We start from the raw sequence: 24,935 nt of genomic DNA, 5'->3' as shown, positions 1-24,935 counted from the left end.
TGCACTCACTATTCTGCTGGTGCAGTCACTGTGTACATACATTACTTATCCTGTACTGATCATGAGTTAGATCCTGTATTATACTCCAGAGCTGCACTCACTATTCTGCTGGTGCAGTCACTGTGTACATACATTACTTATCCTGTACTGATCCTGAGTTACATCCTGCTGTATTATACTCCAGAGCTGCACTCACTATTCTGCTGGTGCATTCACTGTGTACATTACATTACTTATCCTGTACTGATCCTGAGTTACATCCTGTATTATACTCCAGAGCTGCACTCACTATTCTGCTGCTGCAGTCACTGTGTACATACATTACTTATCCTGTACTGATCCTGAGTTACATCCTGTATTATACTCCAGAGCTGCACTCACTATTCTGCTGGTGCAGTCACTGTGTACATACATTACTTATCCTGTACTGATCCTCAGTTACATCCTGTATTATACTCCAGAGCTGCACTCACTATTTTGCAGCTTCAGAGCAGAAATATCCCAGCATTCTCTGCTTGTTCAGTCCCTGCACAGAGTGTGTTCTGCTGAGTGGCACCAGGTTCTGTTCAGTCTCTCCTGTGTCACAGGAGCTGAGCTCGGGGTGTGTAGTATCCAGATGACTGTGGGACATATCCCTGTCATTTCGCCATCCTATCGGTCACCGTCTCTGCGTGGTGCAGGGACTCTGATGCGCCATGTTTGGGGGGGGATGATGGTCCCTCACCGGTGATGGATGCAGAGAATGATGAGAGTCACGTTTTATTCAGGAATCGAGAATTACAAAACACATTGTGTCCAGACAGGATAACAGTGCAGCGGCTCATTAAATACAGTCCTGGTCTGCGGCATGCGGAGGGCGACAGAACCTGTCACACATCCTCATCAGGGGGCGTGGTCTCAGTGTGAAGGCTGATACATTGTAACAAGATGTCCCTCAACTGATTAATTATATCTTACGTCCAGTCACACCCAGAGCTGCATAGAAAGTTCCATTGTATCCTATAATCACAATCTTACTCTCAGATCATGACTGAGCCTATAGTCACATCCAGAGCTGCGCTCACAATTCTACTCTTAGATCATAACTGAACCTATAGTCACATCCAGAGCTGCGCTCACAATTCTACTCTCAGATCATGACTGAACCTATAGTTACATCCAGAGCTGTGCTCACAATTCTACTCTCAGATCATGACTGAACCTATAGTTACATCCAGAGCTGCGCTCACAATTCTACTCTCAGATCATGACTGAACCTATAGTCACATCCATAGCTGCGCTCACAATTCTACTCTCAAATCATGACTGAACCTATAGTCACATCCAGAGCTGTGCTCACAATTCTACTCTCAGATCATGACTGAACCTATAGTCACATCCAGAGCTGCGCTCACAGTCCTGTAGTTGTTACATAGATACATTATCTTATAGATTGTAAGCTCTTGCGGGCAGGGTCCTCTACCCCTCTGCACCAGTCTGTCAATAGTTTTTTGTTTACTGTGTTTTTGATTTCTGTTTAACCCCAACTGGATGTACATAGAAATAATGGCGCTTAAAAATAAATAATAGATAAAACTCAAGATGTTTCTAAAGGCAGCAAACAAAGATGAGAGCAGCTCTGGATGTGACTGGAGTATAAGACTGAGGCATAAGTGTCACAGTATCAGCACATAAAACCGTAAAACAAACAATCTACAAAGCAATATGTGGGTGACGATAGGGCCGTCCTGAACCCCTCCGCTGACGTCTCATTATCAGTGCAGTTCAGATACATGGAGGGTGAAGTTTTGCATGCGCTCAGCACCTATAGGGTTAATATAGCACCGCTCATGGGAATGGGTCCTGATGCGGATCATGCAAGACTGTCGCCTGGATCAGATCGCCCTAAAGAGGATGGACGTGGAAAATGAAACCCTTCTCCCACCTGTTGACAGTAAGGAAGAACGGGTCTAGAGGGGGACAGAGGGAGGTCAGGAGGAGGACAGAGGAGCCTGGGGGGACAGAGGGAGGTCAGGAGGATGACAGAAGAGCCTGGGGGGACAGAGGGAGGTCAGGAGGATGACAGAGGAGGCTGGAAGGGGACAGAGGGAGGTCCGGAGCATGACAGAGGAGCCTGGAGGAGGACAGAGGGAGATGAGGAGGATGACAGAGGAGCCTGGAGGAGGACAGAGGAGCCTGGAGGAGGACAGAGGGAGGTCAGAAAAGCCTGGGGAAGGGGGGGGGGGTTGGCAGAGGGAAATCAGGAGGATGACAGAGGAGCCTGGAGGAGGACAGAGGAGCCTGGAGGAGGACAGAGGGAGATCAGGAGGATGACAGAGGAGCCTGGAGGAGGACAGAGGGAGGTCAGGAGGAGGACAGAAGAGCCTGGGGGGGGGGGGGCAGAGGGAGGTCAGGAGGATGACAGAGCAGCCTGGAGGAGGGCAGAGGAGCCTGGAGGAGGACAGAGGGAGGTCAGAAAAGCCTGGGGGGGGGGGTTGGCAGAGGGAAATCAGGAGGATGACAGAGGAGCCTGGAGGAGGACAGAGGAGCCTGGAGGAGGACAGAGGGAGATCAGGAGGATGACAGAGGAGCCTGGAGGAGGACAGAGGGAGGTCAGGAGGAGGACAGAAGAGCCTGGGGGGGCAGAGGGAGGTCAGGAGGATGACAGAGGAGCCTGGAGGACAGAGGGAGGTCAGGAGGAGGACAGAAGAGCCTGGGGGGGGGCAGAGGGAGGTCAGGAGGATGACAGAGGAGCCTGGAGGAGGGCAGATGAGCCTGGAGGAGGACAGAGGGAGGTTAGGAGGATGACAGAGGAGCCTGGAGGAGGACAGAAGAGCAGGGGGGGGGGGCAGAGGGAGGTCAGGAGGAGGACAGAAGAGCCTGGGGGGGCAGAGGGAGGTCAGGAGGATCACAGAGGAGCCTGGAGGAGGACAAAGGGAGGTCAGAAGAGCCTGGGGGGGCAGAGGGAGGTCAGGAGGATGACAGAGGAGCCTGGAGGAGGACAGAGGGAGATCAGGAGGATGACAGAGGAGCCTGGAGGAGGACAGAGGGAGATCAGGAGGATGACAGAGGAGCCTGGAGGAGGACAGAGGGAGATCAGGAGGATGACAGAGGAGCCTGGAGGAGGACAGAGGGAGATCAGGAGGATGACAGAGGAGCCTGGAGGAGGACAGAGGGAGGTCAGGAGGAGGACAGAAGAGCCTGGGGGGGGGGGGGGGCAGAGGGAGGTCAGGAGGATGACAGAGGAGCCTGGAGGAGGACAGAGGGAGGTCAGGAGGAGGACAGAGGAGCCTGGAGGAGGGCAGAGGAGCCTGGAGGAGGACAGAGGGAGGTCAGGAGGAGGACAGAAGAGCCTGGGGGGGCAGAGGGAGGTCAGGAGGATGACAGAGGAGCCTGGAGGAGGGCAGAGGAGCCTGGAGGAGGACAGAGGGAGGTTAGGAGGATTACAGAGGAGCCTGGAGGAGGACAGAAGAGCAGGGGGGGGGGCAGAGGCAGGTCAGGAGGATGACAGAGGAGCCTGGAGGACAGAGGAAGTCAGGAGGATGACAGAGGAGTCTGGAGGAGGATAGAGGGGTCTGGAGGAGGACAGAGAAGCCTGGAGGAAAATAAAGGGGTCTGGACGAGGACAGAGGGTTCTGGAGGAGGACAGAGGGAGGTCAGGAGGAGGACAGAGGAGCCTGGATGAGGATAAAGGGGTCTGGATGGGGACAGGGGGAGGTCAGGAGGACCCTGGAGGAGGACACAGGAGCCTGAAGCAGGATAGAGACAGAGGAGCCTGGAGGAGGACAGAAGAACCTGGAGGAGGACAGAGGGAGGTCAGGAGGAAAGAGAAGCATGGAGGAGGATAGAGGAGCCTGGAAGAGGACAGAGGAGCCTGGAAGAGGACAGAGACAGAGAAGCCTGGAGTTGGACAGAGGAGCCTGAAAGAGGACAGAGGAGCCCGGAGGGGGGCAGGGAAGTAAAGGGAGCATGTAGTAGGACAGGAGAGCCTGGAGCAGGAGACAGAGGAGTCTGGAGGTGGACTGGGGAGCCTGGAAGAGGACAGAGGAGTCTGGGGGAGTAAAGGGGCGCCTGAGGGAGGGGACAAAGGAGCCTGGAAGTGGACAGAGGAGCCTGGAGGAAGAGACAGGAGTCTGGAGGAGGATAGGAGCCTGGAAGAGGACAGAGGAGTAGAGGAGGGGACAGACTGGTTTGGAGAGAACACAGACATTCAGAAGTTAAGTTTGTGATAATGAAGCAGCCTCCGGCTGTGCCCCCTGGCGATGTACTGTCCTTGATTCTGGTGCCACCTGATCCTTCTCATGATGACACTGTGCATCTGATCTCTGTCCCATCTCTGCTTCATTCCTTCTCATTGCTGGTTAGGGATTTTGCATGAGTTAGTGTCCCCTGTACAGTAGCAGTCATTGCCCTCATGCACCCAGTTTTGGGACAGGTCTCCATCTTTGGCACTGAGGAGGAAGGAGATGACCCTCAGCTCTGCCATTGTCTATATTGGCTTAGTTTGGCGCTGCACATGAAGGATCATTAATGCAGAGTCCATGTTTTTTTTTATCATGATGGGCTCCAGGCAGGAGAGACGTACCCCTCTTGTATACTGGGCATCTGGCATCCACCATGATACCAGGACGCACTCATATCTCCGACCTGCCTACATCAATCCTCCGGGAGGCTGGGCCCAGCTCCACCTTACAGACCCTCTGGGCAAAGTTCAGGGAGCAGACCGTCTCACCGAGGTTACTCTCCAGCGGCGACACCTGCAACAGGAGAAGACATGAGCTGTAAACCATCCTCCAAGAACAGTACTCTGCCCTGCGTACCATCCCTCATGTACCCTGCTCTGCCCTGTATACCATTCTCTGTGTACCCTGCTCTGCCCTGTATACCATTCTCTGTGTACCCTGCTCTGCCCTGTATACCATTCTCTATGTACCCTGCTCTGCCCTGTATACCATTCTCTGTGTACCCTGCTCTGCCCTGTATACCATTCTCTATGTACCCTGCTCTGCCCTGTATACCATTCTCTGTGTACCCTGCTCTGCCCTGTATACCATTCTCTGTGTACCTTGCATACATCACCGTACAATAACGTCTCCCAGCATGTGTGAGCTGGGGAAACAGCTCTCCTTGTCTGAACACTGTGTAGATTAAATTAAATGATCTGGACTGACATTCTTCTGTTTGGCCACAAGATGCCGCTGTTTCCTAAACACAGCTACAGACTGCACATACAGTCAGGTCCATAAATATTGGGACATCGACACAATTCTAACATGTTTGGCTCTATACACCACCACAATGGATTTGAAATGAAACGGACAAGATGTGCTTTACCTGCAGACTGTCAGCTGTAATCTGAGGGGATTTACATCCAAATCAGGTGAACGGTGTAGGAATTAAAACAGTTTGCATATGTGCCTCCTACTTGTTAAGGAACCAAAAGTAATGGGACAATTGGCTTCTCAGCTGTTCCATGGCCAGGTGTGTGTTATTCCCTCATTATCCCAATTACAATGGGCAGATAAAAGGTCCAGAGTTCATTTCAAGTGTGCTATTTGCATTATGAATCTGTTGCTGTCAACTCTCAAGATGAGATCCAAAGAGCTGTCACTATCAGTGAAGCAAGCCATCATTAGGCTGAAAAAACAAAACAAACCCATCAGAGAGATAGCAAAAACATTAGGCGCGGCCAAAACAACTGTTTGGAACATTCTTAAAAAGAAGGAACGCAGCGGTGAGCTCAGCAACACCAAAAGACCCGGAAGACCACGGAAAACAACTGTGGTGGATGACCGAAGAATTCTTTCCCTGGTGAAGAAAACACCCTTCACAACAGTTGGCCAGATCAAGAACACTCTCCAGGAGGTAGGTGTATGTGTGTCAAAGTCAACAATCAAGAGAAGACTTCACCAGAGTGAATACAGAGGGTTCACCACAAGATGTAAACCATTGGGGAGCCTCAAAAACAGGAAGGCCAGATTAGAGTTTGCCAAACGACATCTAAAAAAGCCTTCACAGTTCTGGAACAACATCCTATGGACAGATGTGACCAAGATTAACTTGTACCAGAGTGATGGGAAGAGAAGAGTATGGAGAAGGAAAGGAGCTGCTCATGATCCTAAGCATACCACCTCATCAGTGAAGCATGGTGGTGGTAGTGCCATGGCGTGGGCATGTATGGCTGCCAATGGAACTGGTTCTCTTGTATTTATTGATGATGTGACTGCTGACAAAAGCAGCAGGATGAATTCTGAAGTGTTTCGGGCAATATTTTCTGCTCATATTCAGCCAAATGCTTCAGAACTCATTGGATGGCGCTTCACAGTGCAGATGGACAATGACCCAAAGCATGCTGCAAAAGCAAACAAAGCGTTTTTTAAGGGAAAGAAGTGGAATGTTATGCAATGGCCGAGTCAATCACCTGACCTGAATCCGATTGAGCATTTCACTGCTGAAGACAAAACTGAAGGGAAAATGCCCCAAGAACAAGCAGGAACTGAAGACAGTGGCAGTAGAGGCCGGGCAGAGCATCACCAGGGATGAGACCAGCGTCTGGTGATGTCTATGCGTTCCAGACTTCAGGCTGTAATTGACTGCAAAGGATTTGCAACCAAGTATTAAAAAGTGAAAGTTTGATTTATGATTATTATTCTGTCCCATTACTTTTGGTCCCGTAACAAGTGGGAGGCACAGATGTAACTGCTGTAATTCCTGCACCGTTCACCTGATTTGGATGTAAATACCATCAAATTAAAGCTGACAGTCTGCAGTTAAAGCACATCTTGTTCATTTCATTTCAAATCCATTGTGGTGGTGTATAGAGCCAAAAATGTTAGATTTGTGTCGATGTCCCAATATTTATGGACCTGACTGTATATCTCCATATTCCTGAGAGGTGGAGTTACACACAGAGCCTGGAGAGGAAAAGGAAGCATTCATCTTAGAGGAAGCTGAGACTGAGGAACTGTGAGAGCAGAGGATCCGACGGCATCCAGGTGTGGGAGCATACCTCCGTGACCAGAGCTGCAGCTAAGCGAAGCTGAAGTGTCCTAGACACTGATCCTGTACAGAGGAACGAGGATTGCTTCCAGGAACGCTGATGAGCGCTGAGGAGCAAAGCTACATACACTGCGGTACCGCACGATTGTTGGAGAGGCATTTGTTCGGTTCCGATTCACCAGCGGAGGCAGAGCAGACCCGGGTCGGTAAGATCGTGCACGCACCTCATCACAGTGTTGGCGCCTAGAGACTGAGACCAGGCCTGTAGTCAGTTAGATGGGGTCTCTGTTTGCTATTGTTCATTGCAAGGACTCTATAACTTAAAGGGACATTTCACAACGGAGAGCCGATAAACTTCCCACAAACTCAAGCCAGGCTGGCGTTTTGTTCAGAAGGAATACTCAGGCACGTGCTACAGGACCAGTTATGGGAGGGGGAATACTGTAGAGCAGTGGTCCCCAACCTTTTTTGCACCAAGGACCAGTTTCATGCAAGGCAATTTTCCCAGGGGGTGGGGGGGTTCTGGGGCGGGGCTTAGGGGGTGGGCGGGGCTGACTGATTCACGCGCATAACAAAATACAAGGTGCATATTAAAATATATTATGATTATATTATTTAACATAATGGACATTGAGCAGCATGGGGTTAATGTGTGGGTTGGTGATGGGTACTACAGTATGATAAGGTTACACACATGGAGTCTAAATTGATGAAACCATATGTCACATATTAATAGCAACCTCGTCAAGTACCCCGCTTAACATAATGGACAACATGGGGTTAATGGCATCAGGTAGACGCTGGAGTAACTTGCTGTTAATATGAGGCACATTGTCTTATCAATTTGGACCTGCATGTGCCTCACATTAATAGTAATTAACCTCATCATGTGTACCGCACATTAATGGTTAACTCCATGTTGCCCGTTATTGGATGAGGAGCTTGGGGGCCACTTACTTTTAATGTGAGGTACATGGGAAGTACTAATGTAATAGCACCATGTACTATAATAATAGGTGACCCCATCTTCTCAAATTATGGCTACTGGCAACATTGCGGTTAATGAGTCACATTAACCCCAAATCTTGCCGGCTGCCTGATGCATGTTTTTTGCCTGCCTTTATTTGAGGCAGGCTAATAATCTTGCGGGGTCTGGGCCGGGTACCTGCGCCGGCTGCTTTTCAGAGCACTTCTGGCTGTGGACTGGAGAACACAAGACTCAGGAGGAGGAGGTCGCCGAGCACACTAGCTGAGACGGCGCAGCGGTAAACCCTCCCCTGTCCCTCCTCCTATTTTAGAGGGAGTCTGTCATCAAAGTTTCACCTTTTTAACCCTTCCCATAGCTTTCTAGCATCCTTACAGTTAATAAAAACTTTACCTTTATGAGTAATCCTGGACTTATAAAACCGGCAAAAAACAACTTAGTAGCATATGCAAATGAGGGCTCGCGAAAGTGCCCAGGGGCGGCGTTACCCTGGTAGGTGCCCAGCTAGCTCAGCCTTATCGTCGCTTCCCCCCGCCCATCCTTTCCCTCTGACTGCCCATCTGCTTACTTCTTGTTTCGCCGAGATCCCGCGCCTGCGCATTCAGTCTGTCGGCCGGCGCATGCGCATTAATTACTGTGATGCCGTACAAGGAATGGGCATCGCAGCGCGCATGCGCCGGCCGACGGACTGAATGCGCAGGCGCGGGATCTCGGCGAAACAAGAAGTAAGTAGATGGGCGGTCAGAGGGAAAGGATGGGCGGGGGGAAGCGACGATAAGGCTGAGCTAGCTGGGCACCTACGAGGGTAACGCCGTCCCTGGGCACTTGCGAGCCCTCATTTGCATATTCTACTAAGGCCTCTTTCACACTTGCGTTGTCCGGATCCGGCGTATACTCCATTTGCCGGAGGTGCCCGCCGGATCCGTAACACCGCAAGTGAACTGAAAGCATTTGAAGACGGATCCGTCTTCAAAATGCGTTCAGTGTTACTATGGCAGCCAGGACGCTATTAAAGTCCTGGTTGCCATAGTAGTAGTGGGGAGCGGGGGAGCAGTATACTTACAGTCCGTGCGGCTCCCGGGGCGCTCCAGAATGACGTCAGAGCGCCCCATGCGCATGGATGACGTGATCCATGTGATCACGTCATCCATGCACGTGGGGCGCCCTGACGTCACTCTGAAGCGCCCCGGGAGCCGCACGGACGGTAGGTATACTGCTCCCCCGATCCCCACTACACTTTACCATGGCAAACAGGACTTTAGCGTCCTGGCAGCCATGGTAACCATTCAGAAAAAGCTAAATGCGCCAAAACGATGTTTAGCTTAAGGCCGGATCCGGATTAATGCCTTTCAATGGGCATTAATTCCGGATCCGGCCTTGCGGCAAGTGTTTAGGATTTTTGGCAGGAGCAAAAAGCGCAGCATGCTGCGGTATTTTCTCCGGCCAAAAAACGTTCCGGTCCGGAACATAAGACATCCTGATGCATCCTGAACGGATTTCTCTCCATTCAGAATGCATGGGAATAATCCTGATCAGGATTCTTCCGGCATAGAGCCTCGACGACGGAACTCTATGCCGGAAGACAAGAACGCAGGTGTGAAAGGGCCCTAAGTTGTTTTTTGCCATTTTTATAAGTCCAGGATTGCTCATAAAGGTAACGTTTTTATTAACTGTAAGGCTGCTAGAAAGCTATGGGAAGGGTTAAAAAGGTGAAACTTTGATGACAGACTCCCTTTAATATTAGCCACACATTCATTGGTGGCAATGGTGCGGGCAGCATCAGAGCCCACTCATTTTATTGGGCTCAGCGGCGGCTGCGTCATAGCAGGGAGGGATTCCCTCCCTCCTTCTCCACTGACTCTGGCCACTGAATTTGTCGCGAGCCGAGCGAGTGTGATGTGCGCATCGGGCGCGCATGCACCTGGCGTCTCCGCTCCTCTGTATTGCCATGGCCCGGCAATTTTTTTTCTTCCAGGGCCTGGTCCTGGGCCCGGCGGTTGGGGACCACTGCTGTAGAGCACTGTAAGATTGTAAGCTGTTGTGCTGCACCGCAGGCTAGCCCGTACCACACACCCATACAGTGGTTTTTGTTTTTTAGGGTAATAACAGGTAAGGTGTGGCAGTTTAGTTGTGCCCGCCAGTAGGTAAATAACCGCATTTTCCTCCTGCATCTATCGGAGGGTGCCGTGCTGTGCAGCACAAGGGTGTATGTAAATTCATTGTATGTGCCCAGCATTTGTGGTCGCTCTCATTGCCACATTTAAGCAAAATTCTGTTTTGGCAAAAGCTGGTGTTGGGGTTGCTTTCCTCGTTCATGACTTCACTGTATTCTGGGGAGCTCACCCCAGTACACGGCTTACATCTTGGCGCAATCGGCAGGATACAGCAACCGCTATGGACGGGAAAGCGGCGGGAGGCCTTCCCCTTGCGCCAATGGCACCGGTCCAGGAACCAGCTCAGGGCACGCCAATGCAAGGCCAACTCGCCCCAACACCGCTGATACAGCTTGCCCCCACCATGCCCGCTCCAGTAGGGTACATTCCCGTGGGGGTACTGTTGCGTCATCTGCCAAAATTTGACGGTAAAAACATGATGTTGCAGGACTGGACTAAAAGGGTGCGAAGTGCAGTTAGAATGTGTAACCTGACCCCCGAGCTGCAGGCAGAGGTTGCGTTGGGGGCTCTAGAGGGCGACGTCAGACGGACATTGATGGTAAGGCCTGAATCCGAGAGAGATAGCCTAGATGTTAAATTAAATACAGCGGCAAGACCCAGAGGCCATGGGAGCCTTCCAGGAGGTGGACCGGCTACTACAAGACCAGTTCATAGTGGGGCTCTCCAACAAGTTCTTACAGGACAAATTGCAAGTGATGACTCAGACAATGGCCGACATGACATTCTACAGCGTCTACCTAGCCGCCGTGGAGAGAGAGGAAGAGCACATGCCTGTGGCGGTGAGAGTAGTGAGTAGCACCCATGCTACAAGGGACCGGTCGGGGTCTGAAGACTCAGAGTCCTTAAAGGATGTGGTCCAGGCCCTGTAGACTGAATTGAGAGAACTTCGGCTGGAAGTGTCCCAGATGAAGGCAGGATCACCCCGGCCTCTGGAAATGATCCCAGCACCCCGTGCCACTCCACCCAGGATGAATCAGGTGCTGGGGGTCGTCAAAAGAGGGTCCCACTGCTGGGCATGTCGACAGTACGGCCATTTGGCCAGAGAGTGCCCAGAACAGAAGAAGTCTGAGCTGACATTAAACTGACTACCGCCGCAGTAGCTGGGCGTCCTGTGGCGGTACACCAAAAGCTAAGCCCTATGTGTGAGGAACACGACTTGTATGCCAGCAGCCCCGTTATGGAAGCCGAGTTGGAAGGCCAGAAGGTAAGATAAGACACTAGGTATGAATGTGCTGAGAGACCGAGACCATCAACTCTATGCCAAAGAAGGGCCGAAGTATTGGCAACAGGCCACCACACAAGGGCCAACCCAGAAGCTTCTACAGCAGATGGTGAGGAGCTGTAGTCCGCAAAAGAGCAACATGTCCGGTCAGCCCATTGGACACATGAAGGTGCTGTGGAGGAACCCGGTCAAGATCCCATCTTGACAAGAACAAATATTGATGCTGCCGGTGGGGGCTGGAACACAGCTGAATGGACTGGAGGTCCTGATCGAGCCTGTGTACCAAGAGGAAACACAAACTCGCCCACTGGGAGCTCAGGCCCTCGCTATTGTGAAGGATGGATGTGTGCCTGTACGGTGCCTCAACTTTGAAGACTAAGAGTTAACCATTCCTGGGAATACCTTGCTGTCCAAAGTGTATATGACCAAAGGGGAAATCCCTCAACGAAGGGGCTTCACGCTACAGCCAGAGAGGAGATCAGCCTGGACCTATGCTGTAGAGGTCCATTAAAGGGAGACCCCCAACAGCGGAGTGGAACGGTCGAGTGATCATGACCCGGATGGGGGTGGACTGCAAGACCCTGACTCCAGGACAACAGAAGTTGCCGGAAGACACCCTTTGGGAATTTCAGGAGGCGTTCTCGAGACATGATAAGGACTTTGGGTGTGCGTCTGCCATCAAACACGAAATCCCCACCGGCGATGCTGCACCAATCAGGGAACGCTACCGGCAAATCCAGACTAAAATGTACCAGGAGGTGAAGGACATGGTGGCCAGCATGTTGGAAAACCAGGTGATCCAGGAGAGTCAAAGTCCTTGGGCTGCTCCAGTAGTCTTGGTGCAGAAGAAAGATGGGAGTCTCCGGTTGTGCATGGATTATCGGAAGCTGAATGCCTAGACCGTCTGTGATGCCTACCCCTTCCGCGGATTGAAGAGTCGTTGTCCGCCCTGAGTCATGCGAAGTTATTCTCGACTCTTGACCTGGCCAGTGGGTATTGGTATAGCCAAGAAGAAAGCGAAGACGGCCTTCATCCTACCTATGGGACTTTACGAGTTTAACTGGATGCCATTCGGCCTTTCCAATGCCCAGTGAACATTGCAGCAGTTGATGGAGCACTGTCTGGGGGATCTCAACTTCGAGTCAGTATTGATATACCTAGACAACATAGTAGTGTTTGGGGTCTCTTTTGAGGATCACCTCCAGAAGCTGCGACAGGTCCTAGGACAGCTGCAAGACCATGGGCTCAGATCAAGCCCAAGAAGTGGCAACTGTTTCGACAGCAGATAGAGTATTTGGGACATTTGGTCACCCGGGGGGGGGGGGGGGGGGGTAAAACCAGCCCCCAGAAAGGTGGAGGCTGTCCAAAAATGGCCCCAGCCGAGTACACTACGAGAGGTGCGGGCGTTCGTGGGACTGGCCGGCTACTACAGCAGGTTTATACCCAAATTTGCTCATTTGGTGGGCCCGTTAAACGAGTTATCAAGGGGCACTGCGGGGTCCAAAGAATGGGGACCCCGGCAACAAGAGGCCTTTGAAGCAGTGAAGGAGGCGCTGACCAGTGCCCCGATTCTGGCTTATGCGCAGTTCGACAACCCATTCCTGCTGTACACTGACAGAAGTCTACATAGTCTGGGGGCCATGTTATCCCAAGTCCAGGATGGATGTGAGAGAGTCATTGCCTATGGCAGCCGGACAACTGTAGCTCCTTTAAATTGGAACTACTGGCACTGGTGTGGGCCAAGACAGAAAGGTTCACAGAGTACCTGACAGGTGATGACGGACAACAACTCGTTAGCATATCTGGAGAATGACAAGCTTGGTGCACCTGAGCAGAGGTGGTTGGCTCGCCTTTCTAAGTACCAATACCGCATCAAGTTCCGGCCAGGTAGGGAGAACGGCAACGCCGACACACTCTCCCGAGTCCCTGTAGGGTTGTCGGATCAGAGTGCTGATGAGGAGCTAGAGGACACTGAAACTCATGACCTTGGTTGATTATCCATGTTCCAAGATGTGGCACATTCAAGTGGGGTGGCGTCTGGGGTGCCAATGGTGCTGGGAAAAACGTTGGCTGATTAGGAGAGGGTCCAGAATGGCTGCCAGTACCTTTGGAAAGTGAAAGAATCAGTCCAGACCAAGATATGGCCTCGGCCAGAAGAGCAGGCCCGTCTGACTCCAGAGGGCCAAAAGTTGTTAAGGCAGAGGGATAAGCTGACTGTTACCCAGGGCCTCCTGTGTCGGACCATATACTTGAAATCAGAGTTGCAGTACCGCCAACAGATTGTCATCCCCATGTCATTGGGGCTGTAGGCTGCCCAGGAAGCCCATGAGAGGGGTGCCCATTTTGGGAGCGATAAAACATTCAAGTGGCTCCAACGGCTGGTATACTGTCCAGATTTGGCAGACATGGTGGCTGAGGCATGTCTTAAGTGTCCGCCCTGCGGGCTGAGTAAGAGTACTGAACAGCGGGCTCCTGTCCAGGCCATCCGGACCTCGGCGCCCCTAGAGCTCCTTATGATCGATTATGTACAGATTGGGTACTCTACCTCGGGACACTCGTACTGTCTGGTCATGACAGATCATTTCACAATTATGCAGTGGCTGTACCAACCAGAGACCAGACGTCAGAGTTGGCCACTGAAGCGGTCTGCAAACACTTTATACAGACAGGTGTTCGGGTGTCCACAGAGGATACATTCGGACCAGGGGGCATGTTTTCAGGGTACTGTAATGAATGAGCTGTACCAACTGTGTGGGATCGAACATTCCTCACCACCCTGTATCACCCCCAGGGAAACGGGGTGTGCGAGCGTTTCAACCGCACCTTGCTGCAGACTCTGGAGGACAGCCAAAAGGCTCGATGGCCTGTGTACCTACCAGAACTACCTGATGTGGGCCTATAACAACAGGGTACACAGTACCACCAAATACTCCCCACATATGCTCATGTTTGGGAGAGCCGGACGGGAGATTGAAGATCTCCACATGCCCAATCCTATGGAGCCACCACGAGAAATACCACCGCATGGGTGCAAGAGCACCGCCGCCGGCTGAGAGTGATCCACAAGGTTGTGGGGGAGTGCCTGGGACAAGTAGTACACCCTAACCCAAGAGCAGTGCAGAGGGATTGGTATGCCCCTGGTGATCGAGTGATGGTTAAAACCAAGCGATGAGCCAGTGTGCGTTCAGGAGATGCCTCCTCCTGCTCAGATTACAGAGGACATCCCCTTAGAGGAGGAGGAATGGTGGGTTGTCCCTGCCCCGGTACCCACAGAGGCTCCAGCCGTGGCAAGTTTTCCACCCAGGGAAAGTGTTGAGCAGTCAGAAGCTCCTCCCCCATTAGATGTGCCTGACATCTGACATCCCCAGTGCTTCTGAGCCAATCACTCTACGAAGGTCAACCAGACCCAATGCTGCTGTGCCCCCACAGCGCTATGCGAGTTTGTATAGGAAGAGTTGCAAAGGACGACAACCTCTAGTGGGGTGGCATGTAAGATGAAGAAACAGCTCTCCTTGTCTGAACACTGTTTGTATAGATTAAATCAAATGATCTGGACTGACATTCTGCTGTTTGGCCACAAGATGCCACTGTTTCTCCCAGCGTGCACCTCTATATAGCGTCATCTCCCAGCGTGCACCTCTATATAGCGTCACCTCCCACTATGCACCTCTATACAGCGTCACCTCCCAGCGTGCACCTCTATACAGCGTCACCACCCAGCGTGCACCTCTATATAGCGTCATCTCCCACTATGCACCTCTATATAGCGTTATCTCCCACTATGCACCTCTATATAGCGTCACCTCCCAGCGTGCACCTCTATACAGCGTCATCTCCCAGCGTGCACCTCTATACAGCGCCATCTCCCAGCGTGCACCTCTATACAGCGTCACCTCCCAGCGTGCACCTCTATACAGCGTCACCTCCCACTATGCACCTCTATATAGCGTCATCTCCCAGCGTGCACCTCTATATAGCGTCATCTCCCAGTGTGCACCTCTATACAGCGTCATCTCCCAGCGTGCACCTCTATATAGCGTCATCTCCCAGCGTGCACCTATATACAGCGTCATCTCCCAGCATGCACCTCTATACAGCGTCACCTCCCAGCATGCACCCCTATACAGCGTCACCTCCCAGCGTGCACCTCTATACAGCGTCATCTCCCAGCATGCACCTCTATACAGCGTCACCTCCCAGCGTGCACCCCTATACAGCGTCACCTCCCAGCGTGCACCTATATACAGCGTCACCTCCCAGCATGCACCTCTATATAGACTCATCTCCCACTATGCACCTCTATACAGCGTCACCTCCCAGCGTGCACCTCTATATAGCGTCATCTCCCAGCGTGCACCTCTATATAGCGTCATCTCCCAGCATGCACCTCTATACAGCGTCACCTCTATATAGCGTCATCTCCCAGCGTGCACCTCTATACAGCGTCATCTCCCAGCGTGCACCTCTATATAGCGTCACCTCCCACTATGCACCTCTATACAGCGTCACCTCCCAGCGTGCACCTCTATACAGCGTCACCTCCCACTATGCACCTCTATACAGCGTCACCTCCCAGCGTGCACCTCTATATAGCGTCACCTCCCAGCGTGCACCTCTATATAGCATCATCTCCCAGCGTGCACCTCTATACAGCGTCACCTCCCAGCATGCACCTCTATATAGCATCATCTCCCAGCGTGCACCTCTATACAGCGTCACCTCCCAGCGTGCACCTCTATACAGCATCACCTCCCAGCGTGCACCTCTATACAGCGTCACCTCCCAGTATGCACCTCTATGTAGCGTCATCTCCCAGCGTGCACCTCTATACAGCATCACCTCCCAGCGTGCACCTCTATACAGCGTCACCTCCCAGTATGCACCTCTATACAGCGTCACCTCCCAGTATGCACCTCTATACAGCGTCACCTCCCAGCGTGCACCTCTATACAGCATCACCTCCCAGCCTGCACCTCTATGTAGCGTCATCTCCCAGCGTGCACCTCTATACAGCGTCACCTCCCAGCGTGCACCTCTATACAGCGTCACCTCCCAGCGTGCACCTCTATACAGCGTCACCTCCCAGCGTGCACCTCTATACAGCGTCACCTCCCAGCGTGCACCTCTATACAGCGTCACCTCCCACTATGCACCTCTATACAGCGTCACCTCCCAGCGTGCACCTCTATACAGCGTCATCTCCCAGCGTGCACCTCTATATAGCGTCACCTCCCAGCGTGCACCTCTATACAGCGTCATCTCCCAGCGTGCACCTCTATACAGCGTCACCTTCCAGCATGCACCTCTATACAGCGTCACCTTCCAGCATGCACCTCTATACAGCGTCACCTTCCAGCATGCACCTCTATACAGCGTCACCTCCCAGCGTGCACCTCTATATAGCGTCATCTCCCAGCGTGCACCTCTATACAGCGTCATCTCCCAGCGTGCACCTCTATATAGCGTCACCTCCCAGCGTGCACCTATATACAACGTCATCTCCCAGCGTGCACCTCTATACAGCGTCACCTCCCAGCGTGCACCTCTATACAGAGTCACCTCCCAGCATGCACCTCTATACAGCGTCACCTCCCAGCATGCACCTATATATAGCGTCATCTCCCAGCGTGCACCTCTATATACAGCGTCATCTCCCAGCGTGCACCTCTATATAGCGTCATCTCCCAGCGTGCACCTCTATATAGCGTCATCTCCCAGCATGCACCTCTATACAGCGTCACCTTCCAGCATGCACCTCTATACAGCGTCACCTTCCAGCATGCACCTCTATACAGCGTCACCTTCCAGCATGCACCTCTATACAGCGTCACCTCCCAGCGTGCACCTCTATATAGCGTCATCTCCCAGCGTGCACCTCTATACAGCGTCATCTCCCAGCGTGCACCTTTATACAGCGTCACCTCCCAGCGTGCACCTCTATACAGCGTCATCTCCCAGCGTGCACCTCTATACAGCGTCACCTCCCAGCGTGCACCTATATACAACGTCATCTCCCAGCGTGCACCTCTATACAGCGTCACCTCCCAGCGTGCACCTCTATATAGCGTCATCTCCCAGCGTGCACCTCTATATAGCGTCACCTCCCAGCGTGCACCTATATACAGCGTCATCTCCCAGCGTGCACCTCTATATAGCGTCATCTCCCAGCGTGCACCTCTATATAGCGTCATCTCCCAGCGTGCACCTCTATACAGCGTCATCTCCCAGCGTGCACCTCTATACAGCGTTATCTCCCAGCATGCACCTATATATAGCGTCATCTCCCAGCGTGCACCTCTATACAGCGTCACCTTCCAGCATGCACCTCTATACAGCGTCATCTCCCAGCGTGCACCTCTATACAGCGTCATCTCCCAGCATGCACCTATATATAGCGTCATCTCCCAGCATGCACCTCTATACAGCGTCATCTCCCAGCGTGCACCTCTATACAGCGTTATCTCCCAGCATGCACCTATATATAGCGTCATCTCCCAGCGTGCACCTCTATACAGCGTCACCTTCCAGCATGCACCTCTATACAGCGTCATCTCCCAGCGTGCACCTCTATACAGCGTCATCTCCCAGCGTGCACCTCTATACAGCGTTATCTCCCAGCATGCACCTATATATAGCGTCATCTCCCAGCGTGCACCTCTATACAGCGTCACCTTCCAGCATGCACCTCTATATAGCGTCATCTCCCAGCGTGCACCTCTATATAGCGTCATCTCCCAGCGTGCACCTCTATACAGCGCCATCTCCCAGCGTGCACCTCTATACAGCGTCACCTCCCAGCGTGCACCTATATACAGCGTCATCTCCCAGCGTGCACCTCTATATAGCGTCATCTCCCAGTATGCACCTCTATATAGCGTCATCTCCCAGCGTGCACCTCTATACAGCGTCACCTCCCAGCGTGCACCTCTATACAGAGTCACCTCCCAGCGTGCACCTCTATATAGCGTCACCTCCCAGCGTGCACCTCTATACAGAGTCATCTCCCAGCATGCACCTCTATACAGCGTCACCTCCCAGCATGCACCTATGGAGAAGTGACGTCTCCCAGCATGCAGCATTCCTCATAGTGACAGCTGGCAGCACCTGCACCATCATGACGGTTTTGTTGCCCTTGCCCAGTGAGTCCTGCAGCAGGTAGGTGAGCTTGGAGTTCCTGAAGGGCACATGACCCTGCTTGGCCCTCAGGGCCTGAATGACTTCGCCCAGAGCCAGCAGAGACTTGTTTATATTCTGCGCTTCCTTCAGACGTTCGCCCTCCGCCCCGGACTTCCACACCCGCTCCGATCCCGCCAGGTCCACCAGGTTCAGCTTCCCTAATGGAGAGAAGATGTCACGTGATTGTGGTCTCCATATACAGTACTACATCCTTCAACATCCAACCAAAGAGGAACCGTCTGGGCTGTGTAAAGAACTGCAGCTTTCACTGTGACTAGAGTATACAAGACATTGTCAGGACTCAGATCTGCAGCCTAAATAACCTTTTCTTTGATTCAGATTACAAAGACGAGTTGTTAATGCAGTATAGTGTACTGTATTAGTATGAGGTCTAGTAGGAATGATAAGTACCTGTATGTGGCAAAACCAACCTCGCCACTGGGTTTCAAAGGGGCCTGTTTACCAGCCTCTTGCCTCAGGATTATGGCCCATACTGACTTTAAAGGAGCAGACAGACCGGCCGCACAGCTTAAATCTGTCTTTGGAGTTGTATTTTGTTATGTGAGGGTACCCAGATAGCCCATGTTATTGTATTCGTGTATTCTGAGTGCCATTCACCTAATGATATGCACTCAGACTTGAGCTTTCTGGGGCTATATTAAATGTCTGTGTTTGCTGTGGGGGTGTGACATTGTGTGTTTGGGTGGTGATTTCTGTCCTGTTGTATCCACATGTGTATTGGCGATTTCCCTTTGTCCTGAGAGATAATTGAATTGCTCCTCGGGTGTCTCCAGGGCAGAGAGGAGGAAACCATGATGCATTGTGGGGATGTGTTGTGTCGGTGTATCCTGAGTGCTACGTATCTGTCCTGTGTCGCAGTCTTCCTTCTGGTCCCCTAGGGGCGTGGCCACCAGATGGGGACCTGCATAAATACGGGCGGGTAGCCCTCAATAAAGTGTGTTGATTTTATACCTTCATGAAGTCTTGGCTCATGTTTGGGGGATGGGATAACTACACTCTTGGGGATTGCTATATCACAATACTCCCCTGAGTATAAGCTCTTGTAAGAGCTTGCTCCTGGTTCCTGTCTCTGGATTTAGGAGAGGTTCACCCACTGGAGCCTGGAGCCTTGTCGTAGGTCCAGGGTGGGTAGGAGACGGCGAGACCTCCACCAAGCTTCGGCGGTTCGTGGGGTCTGCAGTGCTGATGGTGTCAAGTGGAGTGCTTGGAGTCCTCTGGAAGCACTAGGAGCATCGATCGACGGAGGTACCCGGTCGTGGTGCTAGGCGTTCTGTTACATTGGTGGCAAGCAGTGGGATGGCGTCCTAGTGCTAGGAGAAGCAGCTCAGAGACACTGGTAACGTGTGGAGTTACAAATTGAGGGCAACGCTAGCACTCGTGCAGCGCCCCTGGGAGCAGAGGTATCCAGCGACTTGGAGCAGACAAGTATGGAAGGCTCTGAAGATGACTGGCTGGCCGAGGTGAGGCAGCGAGTGGCCCAGTATGGAGGTAATGTGTCCATGGATATATACCAGGCCATCTGGAACAAGGTCACAGCCAAGCGACACGCAAGGATGGAACGAGAATTCCGACTGGCGAAAGAGAGAGAAATTGCCCAGCGGAAGGAGTGTTACAGCAGCCGAGCAGAGGCTGCATCCGAGGAGGTTAGCAGTCTCCCCCTGAGGCGGCCAGAGGAACCCGAAGTAGGGGTCCTCATAGACTGGTCCTGTGAGGAACCACAACAGGCAGGTGGAGACGGGACCGAGGTCTCTCCACCGGATGCTGGGCAGCTGGCCCAGACCCTCAACAGCAGCCGGAGTTGCTAGGTGTGGACTCAAGTAAGGACTCAACATTTGGCAGTCCTTACTCCCAAATGTTGAGGGACCTCACAGACTGGTCCTGGGAGGACCCACAGATGGCAGGTGGAGATGTGACCGAGGTCTCTCTACCAGTCCTACAGGGATGCTGGACGGTCGGTCCAGATCCCCAGCCATCTCCGCAGGGATACCAGGAGGAGGAGGTAAGCGAGCCCTCCCCTTCCCAGCTACTTCCCAACCGAGTTCTGGGGGCAGGGGATGAGCCTGCGATACCCACTGATCTCTCTCCCCAACCACAGGGGGACAGCACCCCTAACTCTGATGGTGCAGATGGGACCGCGGTCTCTGCACCAGGCCTACCGGGATGCTGGACGGCCGGTTCAGATCCCCCACCAACCCTGCAGGAATGCCAGGAGGAGGAGGTAAGCGATTCCTCCTCTCCACAGCCGATCTGCAACAAGGTCCTGGGGATAGGATTCCCTGACCACATCCCAGTGGAAGAGCTGGCATCTGGGCAGAGCGCAGTCGGCCTCTGCCCTCCCCTATCCTCTTCTCCAGAGGCTGACTTTCCACAGGCTACCCCAGCGGAAGAGCTGGCATCTGGGCAGAGCGCAGTCAGCCTCTGCCCTCCCCTATCCTCTTCTCCACAGCCGATCTGCAACAAGGTCCTGGGGATAGGATTCCCTGACCACATCCCAGCAGAAGAGCTGGCATCTGGGCAGAGCGCAGTTGGCCTCTGCCCTCCTCTATCCTCTTCTCCAGAGGCTGACTTTCCACAGGCTACCTGTCACGGATGGTGTACAGGGAAACAAGACAATACAATATAATCTATGACTCACTGGATCCACAACTAAGGAACAAAAGGGAGACCCCTGCATGAGACCTGCCACTCTCCCTTACTGCTCAGCCTATGCGAACACCCCAAAGGTGGATGGGCGCATATCCACGTACCTCGACTATCTTACACCTGAAGACCCTACGATAGTGAGGGGACACGACCACCGGCTCCCTACACAGACACGGAGGGAGTCAGGGTCACCTGGATCCAGAAAACAGAAAATCACAAATACATAAACAGCACTTATCTTGCAGACGACTGGGAACTAGGAACAGCATGCACACACATTCCAGGAAGTTGTATAAGCCGCAACCTAATGCATTATGGGGAGGAACTTAAAGGGAAGCAATCAGTCCAACTGCATGACAGCTGAGATAGGCTAACGAGATGAGGAACTGAAAACCAAAACAAAGAAACTCAAGGAGGAGGTTCTGGACGGCTCCTGTCAGAGCTTCTCAGCTGTCTGGTTGTGACACTACCCCAGCGGAAGAGCTGGCATCTGGGAAGAGCGCAGTCGGCCTCTGCCCTCCCCTATCCTCTTCTCCAGAGCCGGACTTCCCACAGGCTACCCCAGCGGAAGAGCTGGCATCTGGGCAGAGCGCAGTCGGCCTCTGCCCACTAAGTACCTACAGCTCCAAGCTAGAGAGCAACAAGGAAGCAAGGAGTAGCAGATGCCCCCTCAACAGCTGGGGACATACAGAACAGAGCCAGGCCCCAAAATTCAACAGGTCCTGTATTGGGTTGTGGGTGGACTGCCAGACTAACTCAGATACCGACCGGCATGAGGTCAGGTATCTGGTTAGTCTTCCCTGGGAGGGGGAGATGTGTGGCGAAACCAACCTCGCCACTGGGTTTTTGAGAGGCCTGGCTACCAGCCTATTGCCTCAGGATTATGGCCCATACTGACTTTAAAGATTATGGCCCATACTGACTTTAAAGGAGAAGACAGACCGGCCGCACAGCTTAAATCTGTCTTTGCAATTGTATGTTGTTATGTGAGGGTACCCAGATTGCTAATTGTATTGTATTTGTGTATTCTGAGTGCCATTCACCTAATGATATGCCCTCCGACTTGAGCTATCTGGGAATATGTTAAATGTCTGTGTTTGCTGTGGGGGTGTGACATTGTGTGTTTGGGTGGTGATTTCTGTCCTGTTGTATCCACATGTGTATTGGCGATTTCCCTTTGTCCTGAGAGATAATTGAATTGCTCCTCGGGTGTCTCCAGGGCAGAGAGGAGGAAACCATGATGCATTGTGGGGATGTGTTGTGTCTGTGTATCCTGAGTTGCTGCGTATCTGTCCTGTGTCGCAGTCTTCCTTCTGGTCCCCTAGGGGCGTGTCCACCAGATGGAGACCTGCATAAATACGGGCGGGTAGCCCTCAATAAAGTAGTTCCTGTTTTATACCTTCATGAAGTCTTGGCTCATGTTTGGGGGATGGAATAACTACACTCTTGGGGATTGCTATATCACAATACTCCCCTGAGTATAAGCTCTTGTAAGAGCTTGCTCCTGGTTCCTGCTCTCTGGATTTAGGAGAGGTTCACCCACTGGAGCCTGGAGCCTTGTCATAGGTGCAGGGTGGGTAGGAGACGGCGAGACCTCCACCAAGCTTCGGCGGTTCGTGGGGTCTGCAGTGCTGACGGTGTCAAGTGGAGTGCTTGGAGTCCTCGGGAAGCACTAGGAGCACCTATCGACGGAGGTACCCAGTCAGGGTGCTAGGCGTTCCGTTACACTGTAGTATTGGTATTAGGTCTAGTACCTGTAGTAATGATGAGTACCTGTAGTATGGGTATAATGTGTGGTACCTGTAGTAATGATGAGTACCTGTAGTATGGTATAATGTGTGGTACCTGTAGTAATGATAAGAACCTGTAGTATGGGTATAATGTGTGGTACCTGTAGTAATGATGAGTACCTGTAGTATGGGTATAATGTGTGGTACCTGTAGTAATGATGAGTACCTGTAGTATGGGTATAATGTGTGGTACCTGTAGTAATGATAAGTACCTGTAGTATGGGTATAATGTGCGGTACCTGTAGGAATGATTAGTACCTGTAGTATTGGTATGAGGTCTAGTACTTGTAGTAATGATGAGTACCTGTAGTATGGGTATTAGGTCTAGTACCTGTAGTATGGGTGTAATGTATGGTACCTGTAGTAATGATGAGTACCTGTCATATTGATATTAGGTCTAGTAACTGTAGTAATGATAAGATCCTGTAGTATAGGTATAATGTGTGGTATCTGTAGGAATGATGAGTACCTGTAGTATAGGTATAATGTGTGGTACCTGTAGGAATTATGAGTACTTGTAGTATTGGTATAATATCTGGTACCTATAGGAATTATGAGTACTTGTAGTATTGGTATAATATCTGGTACCTGTAGTAATGATGAGTACCTGTAGTATTGGTATGAACTCCAGTACCTGTAGTAATGAAGAGTATCTGTAGTATGGGTATGAGGTATAGTACCTGTAGTATTGGTATGAAGTCCAGTACCTTTAGTAATGAAGAGTATCTGTAGTATGGGTATGAGGTATAGTACCTGTAGTAATTAGAGATGAGCGAATCGAAGTTGACGAAGTGGAATTTGATCCGAATTTCAGGAAAAATTCGATTTGCACCTAATCTGAATTTCCTCGTGCTTCATGGTAACGAATCAAATTTTTTCCTAAAATGGCTGCTGCACATGTGAGGACATGGAGCAAGTGACTCTGGGAAGGCGGGATCACCCACAATGCCATGCATGCAGCCAATCAGCAGCCAGCCCTGTGATGTCACAGCCCTATAAACAGCGGCAGCCATCTTGGATTCTGCCATTTCCCAGTATACTTAGTGCAGGGAGAGACGCCCGCAGGCGCTAGGGACAGTGCAAGGAAAGACTTCATTGTGCTGAAAAACATTTACAAGTTCAGGGAAAGGAAAGGGAGGAATCATTGTGCAGCGTTTCTGTAGAACAGGGTTCAGTCGGGGAGGTGACAGCCTGGGGAATAGGAACAATCCTATTACACCTTGCTGCACTGACTGCGGAGCCACATTGCCATTATACAGCTCTGTAATTCCAGCAAACCGTTCTTGTTATTGGGGTGCAAGTGCTGAGTGATACAGCCATTAACAGGGTTATTACAGGGAATATTTCTACCTCTTATTAGCCCTTGTGCAGTTATATGTTGTGAAGCCTTTCGTGGCTTGTATTAGTGGGAAAAAAGGGGCTTATTATCCGTTGTGAAGTGCCCGGCATACCACATGTGCAGGGCACGACGGTGTCACTCTGTTCTGCACCTGGTTTGCCTGAGTGAACGGAGTCACACAGGGGAGGAACTGCTCCGTGTCCTTCATCAAGAAATAGAATCCTGGCTTCCTCCGCAACAACTCAAAATTGGAACCATGGTGACCGACAACGGTAAGAACAGGGTTTCAGCGCTGCGTCAAGGAAGGCTGAGCCATGCGAACTGCAAGGCACACGTGTCCAATCTGGTTGTCAAGCGGTTCCTGAAGTCTTCCACCCATCTGCAAGACATCCTAAAAATGGCCAGGAAACTTTGCATGCACTTCAGCAACTCGTACACCACCAAGCACACCCTCCGTGAGCTGCAGCGACAGAACGGCGTCCCCCAACATAGGCTGATATGCGACATTTCCACCCATTGGAATTCCACCCTCCATATGTATGAACCAACTATACGAACAGAGAAAGGCCATCAACGGTTTCTTGATGATCCAAGTGGATAGGAGCAG

At 51.8% G+C, this 24,935-nt stretch overlaps 1 protein-coding gene across 2 annotated transcripts in view; it reads right to left on the bottom strand.

Moving 5' to 3' along the window:
• Positions 1-4,110: 4,110 nt before the first annotated feature.
• Positions 4,111-24,935, bottom strand: part of KIFC2 (kinesin family member C2) — a 124,772-nt gene continuing 103,947 nt past the window's right edge. The window contains exons 18-19 of one of the 2 annotated variants that reach the window (XM_040433195.1): positions 18,464-18,693; positions 4,111-4,736 (exon numbers count right to left, since the gene is read on the bottom strand). In XM_040433195.1, the coding sequence (XP_040289129.1) occupies positions 4,614-4,736; positions 18,464-18,693 (353 nt within the window). In that variant the 3' untranslated portion in view covers positions 4,111-4,613. Of the gene's footprint in view, positions 4,737-18,232; positions 18,285-18,374; positions 18,694-24,935 lie in introns of those variants that run through there. The other variant, XM_040433196.1, reaches the window with a different exon arrangement.

The sequence above is a fragment of the Bufo bufo genome, chromosome 5 (genome assembly GCF_905171765.1).
Source record: "Bufo bufo chromosome 5, aBufBuf1.1, whole genome shotgun sequence".
Taxonomy (NCBI): domain Eukaryota; kingdom Metazoa; phylum Chordata; class Amphibia; order Anura; family Bufonidae; genus Bufo; species Bufo bufo.
Note: the sequence above shows the minus strand (reverse complement) of the source record. Positions and strands in the feature narration are given on the sequence as shown.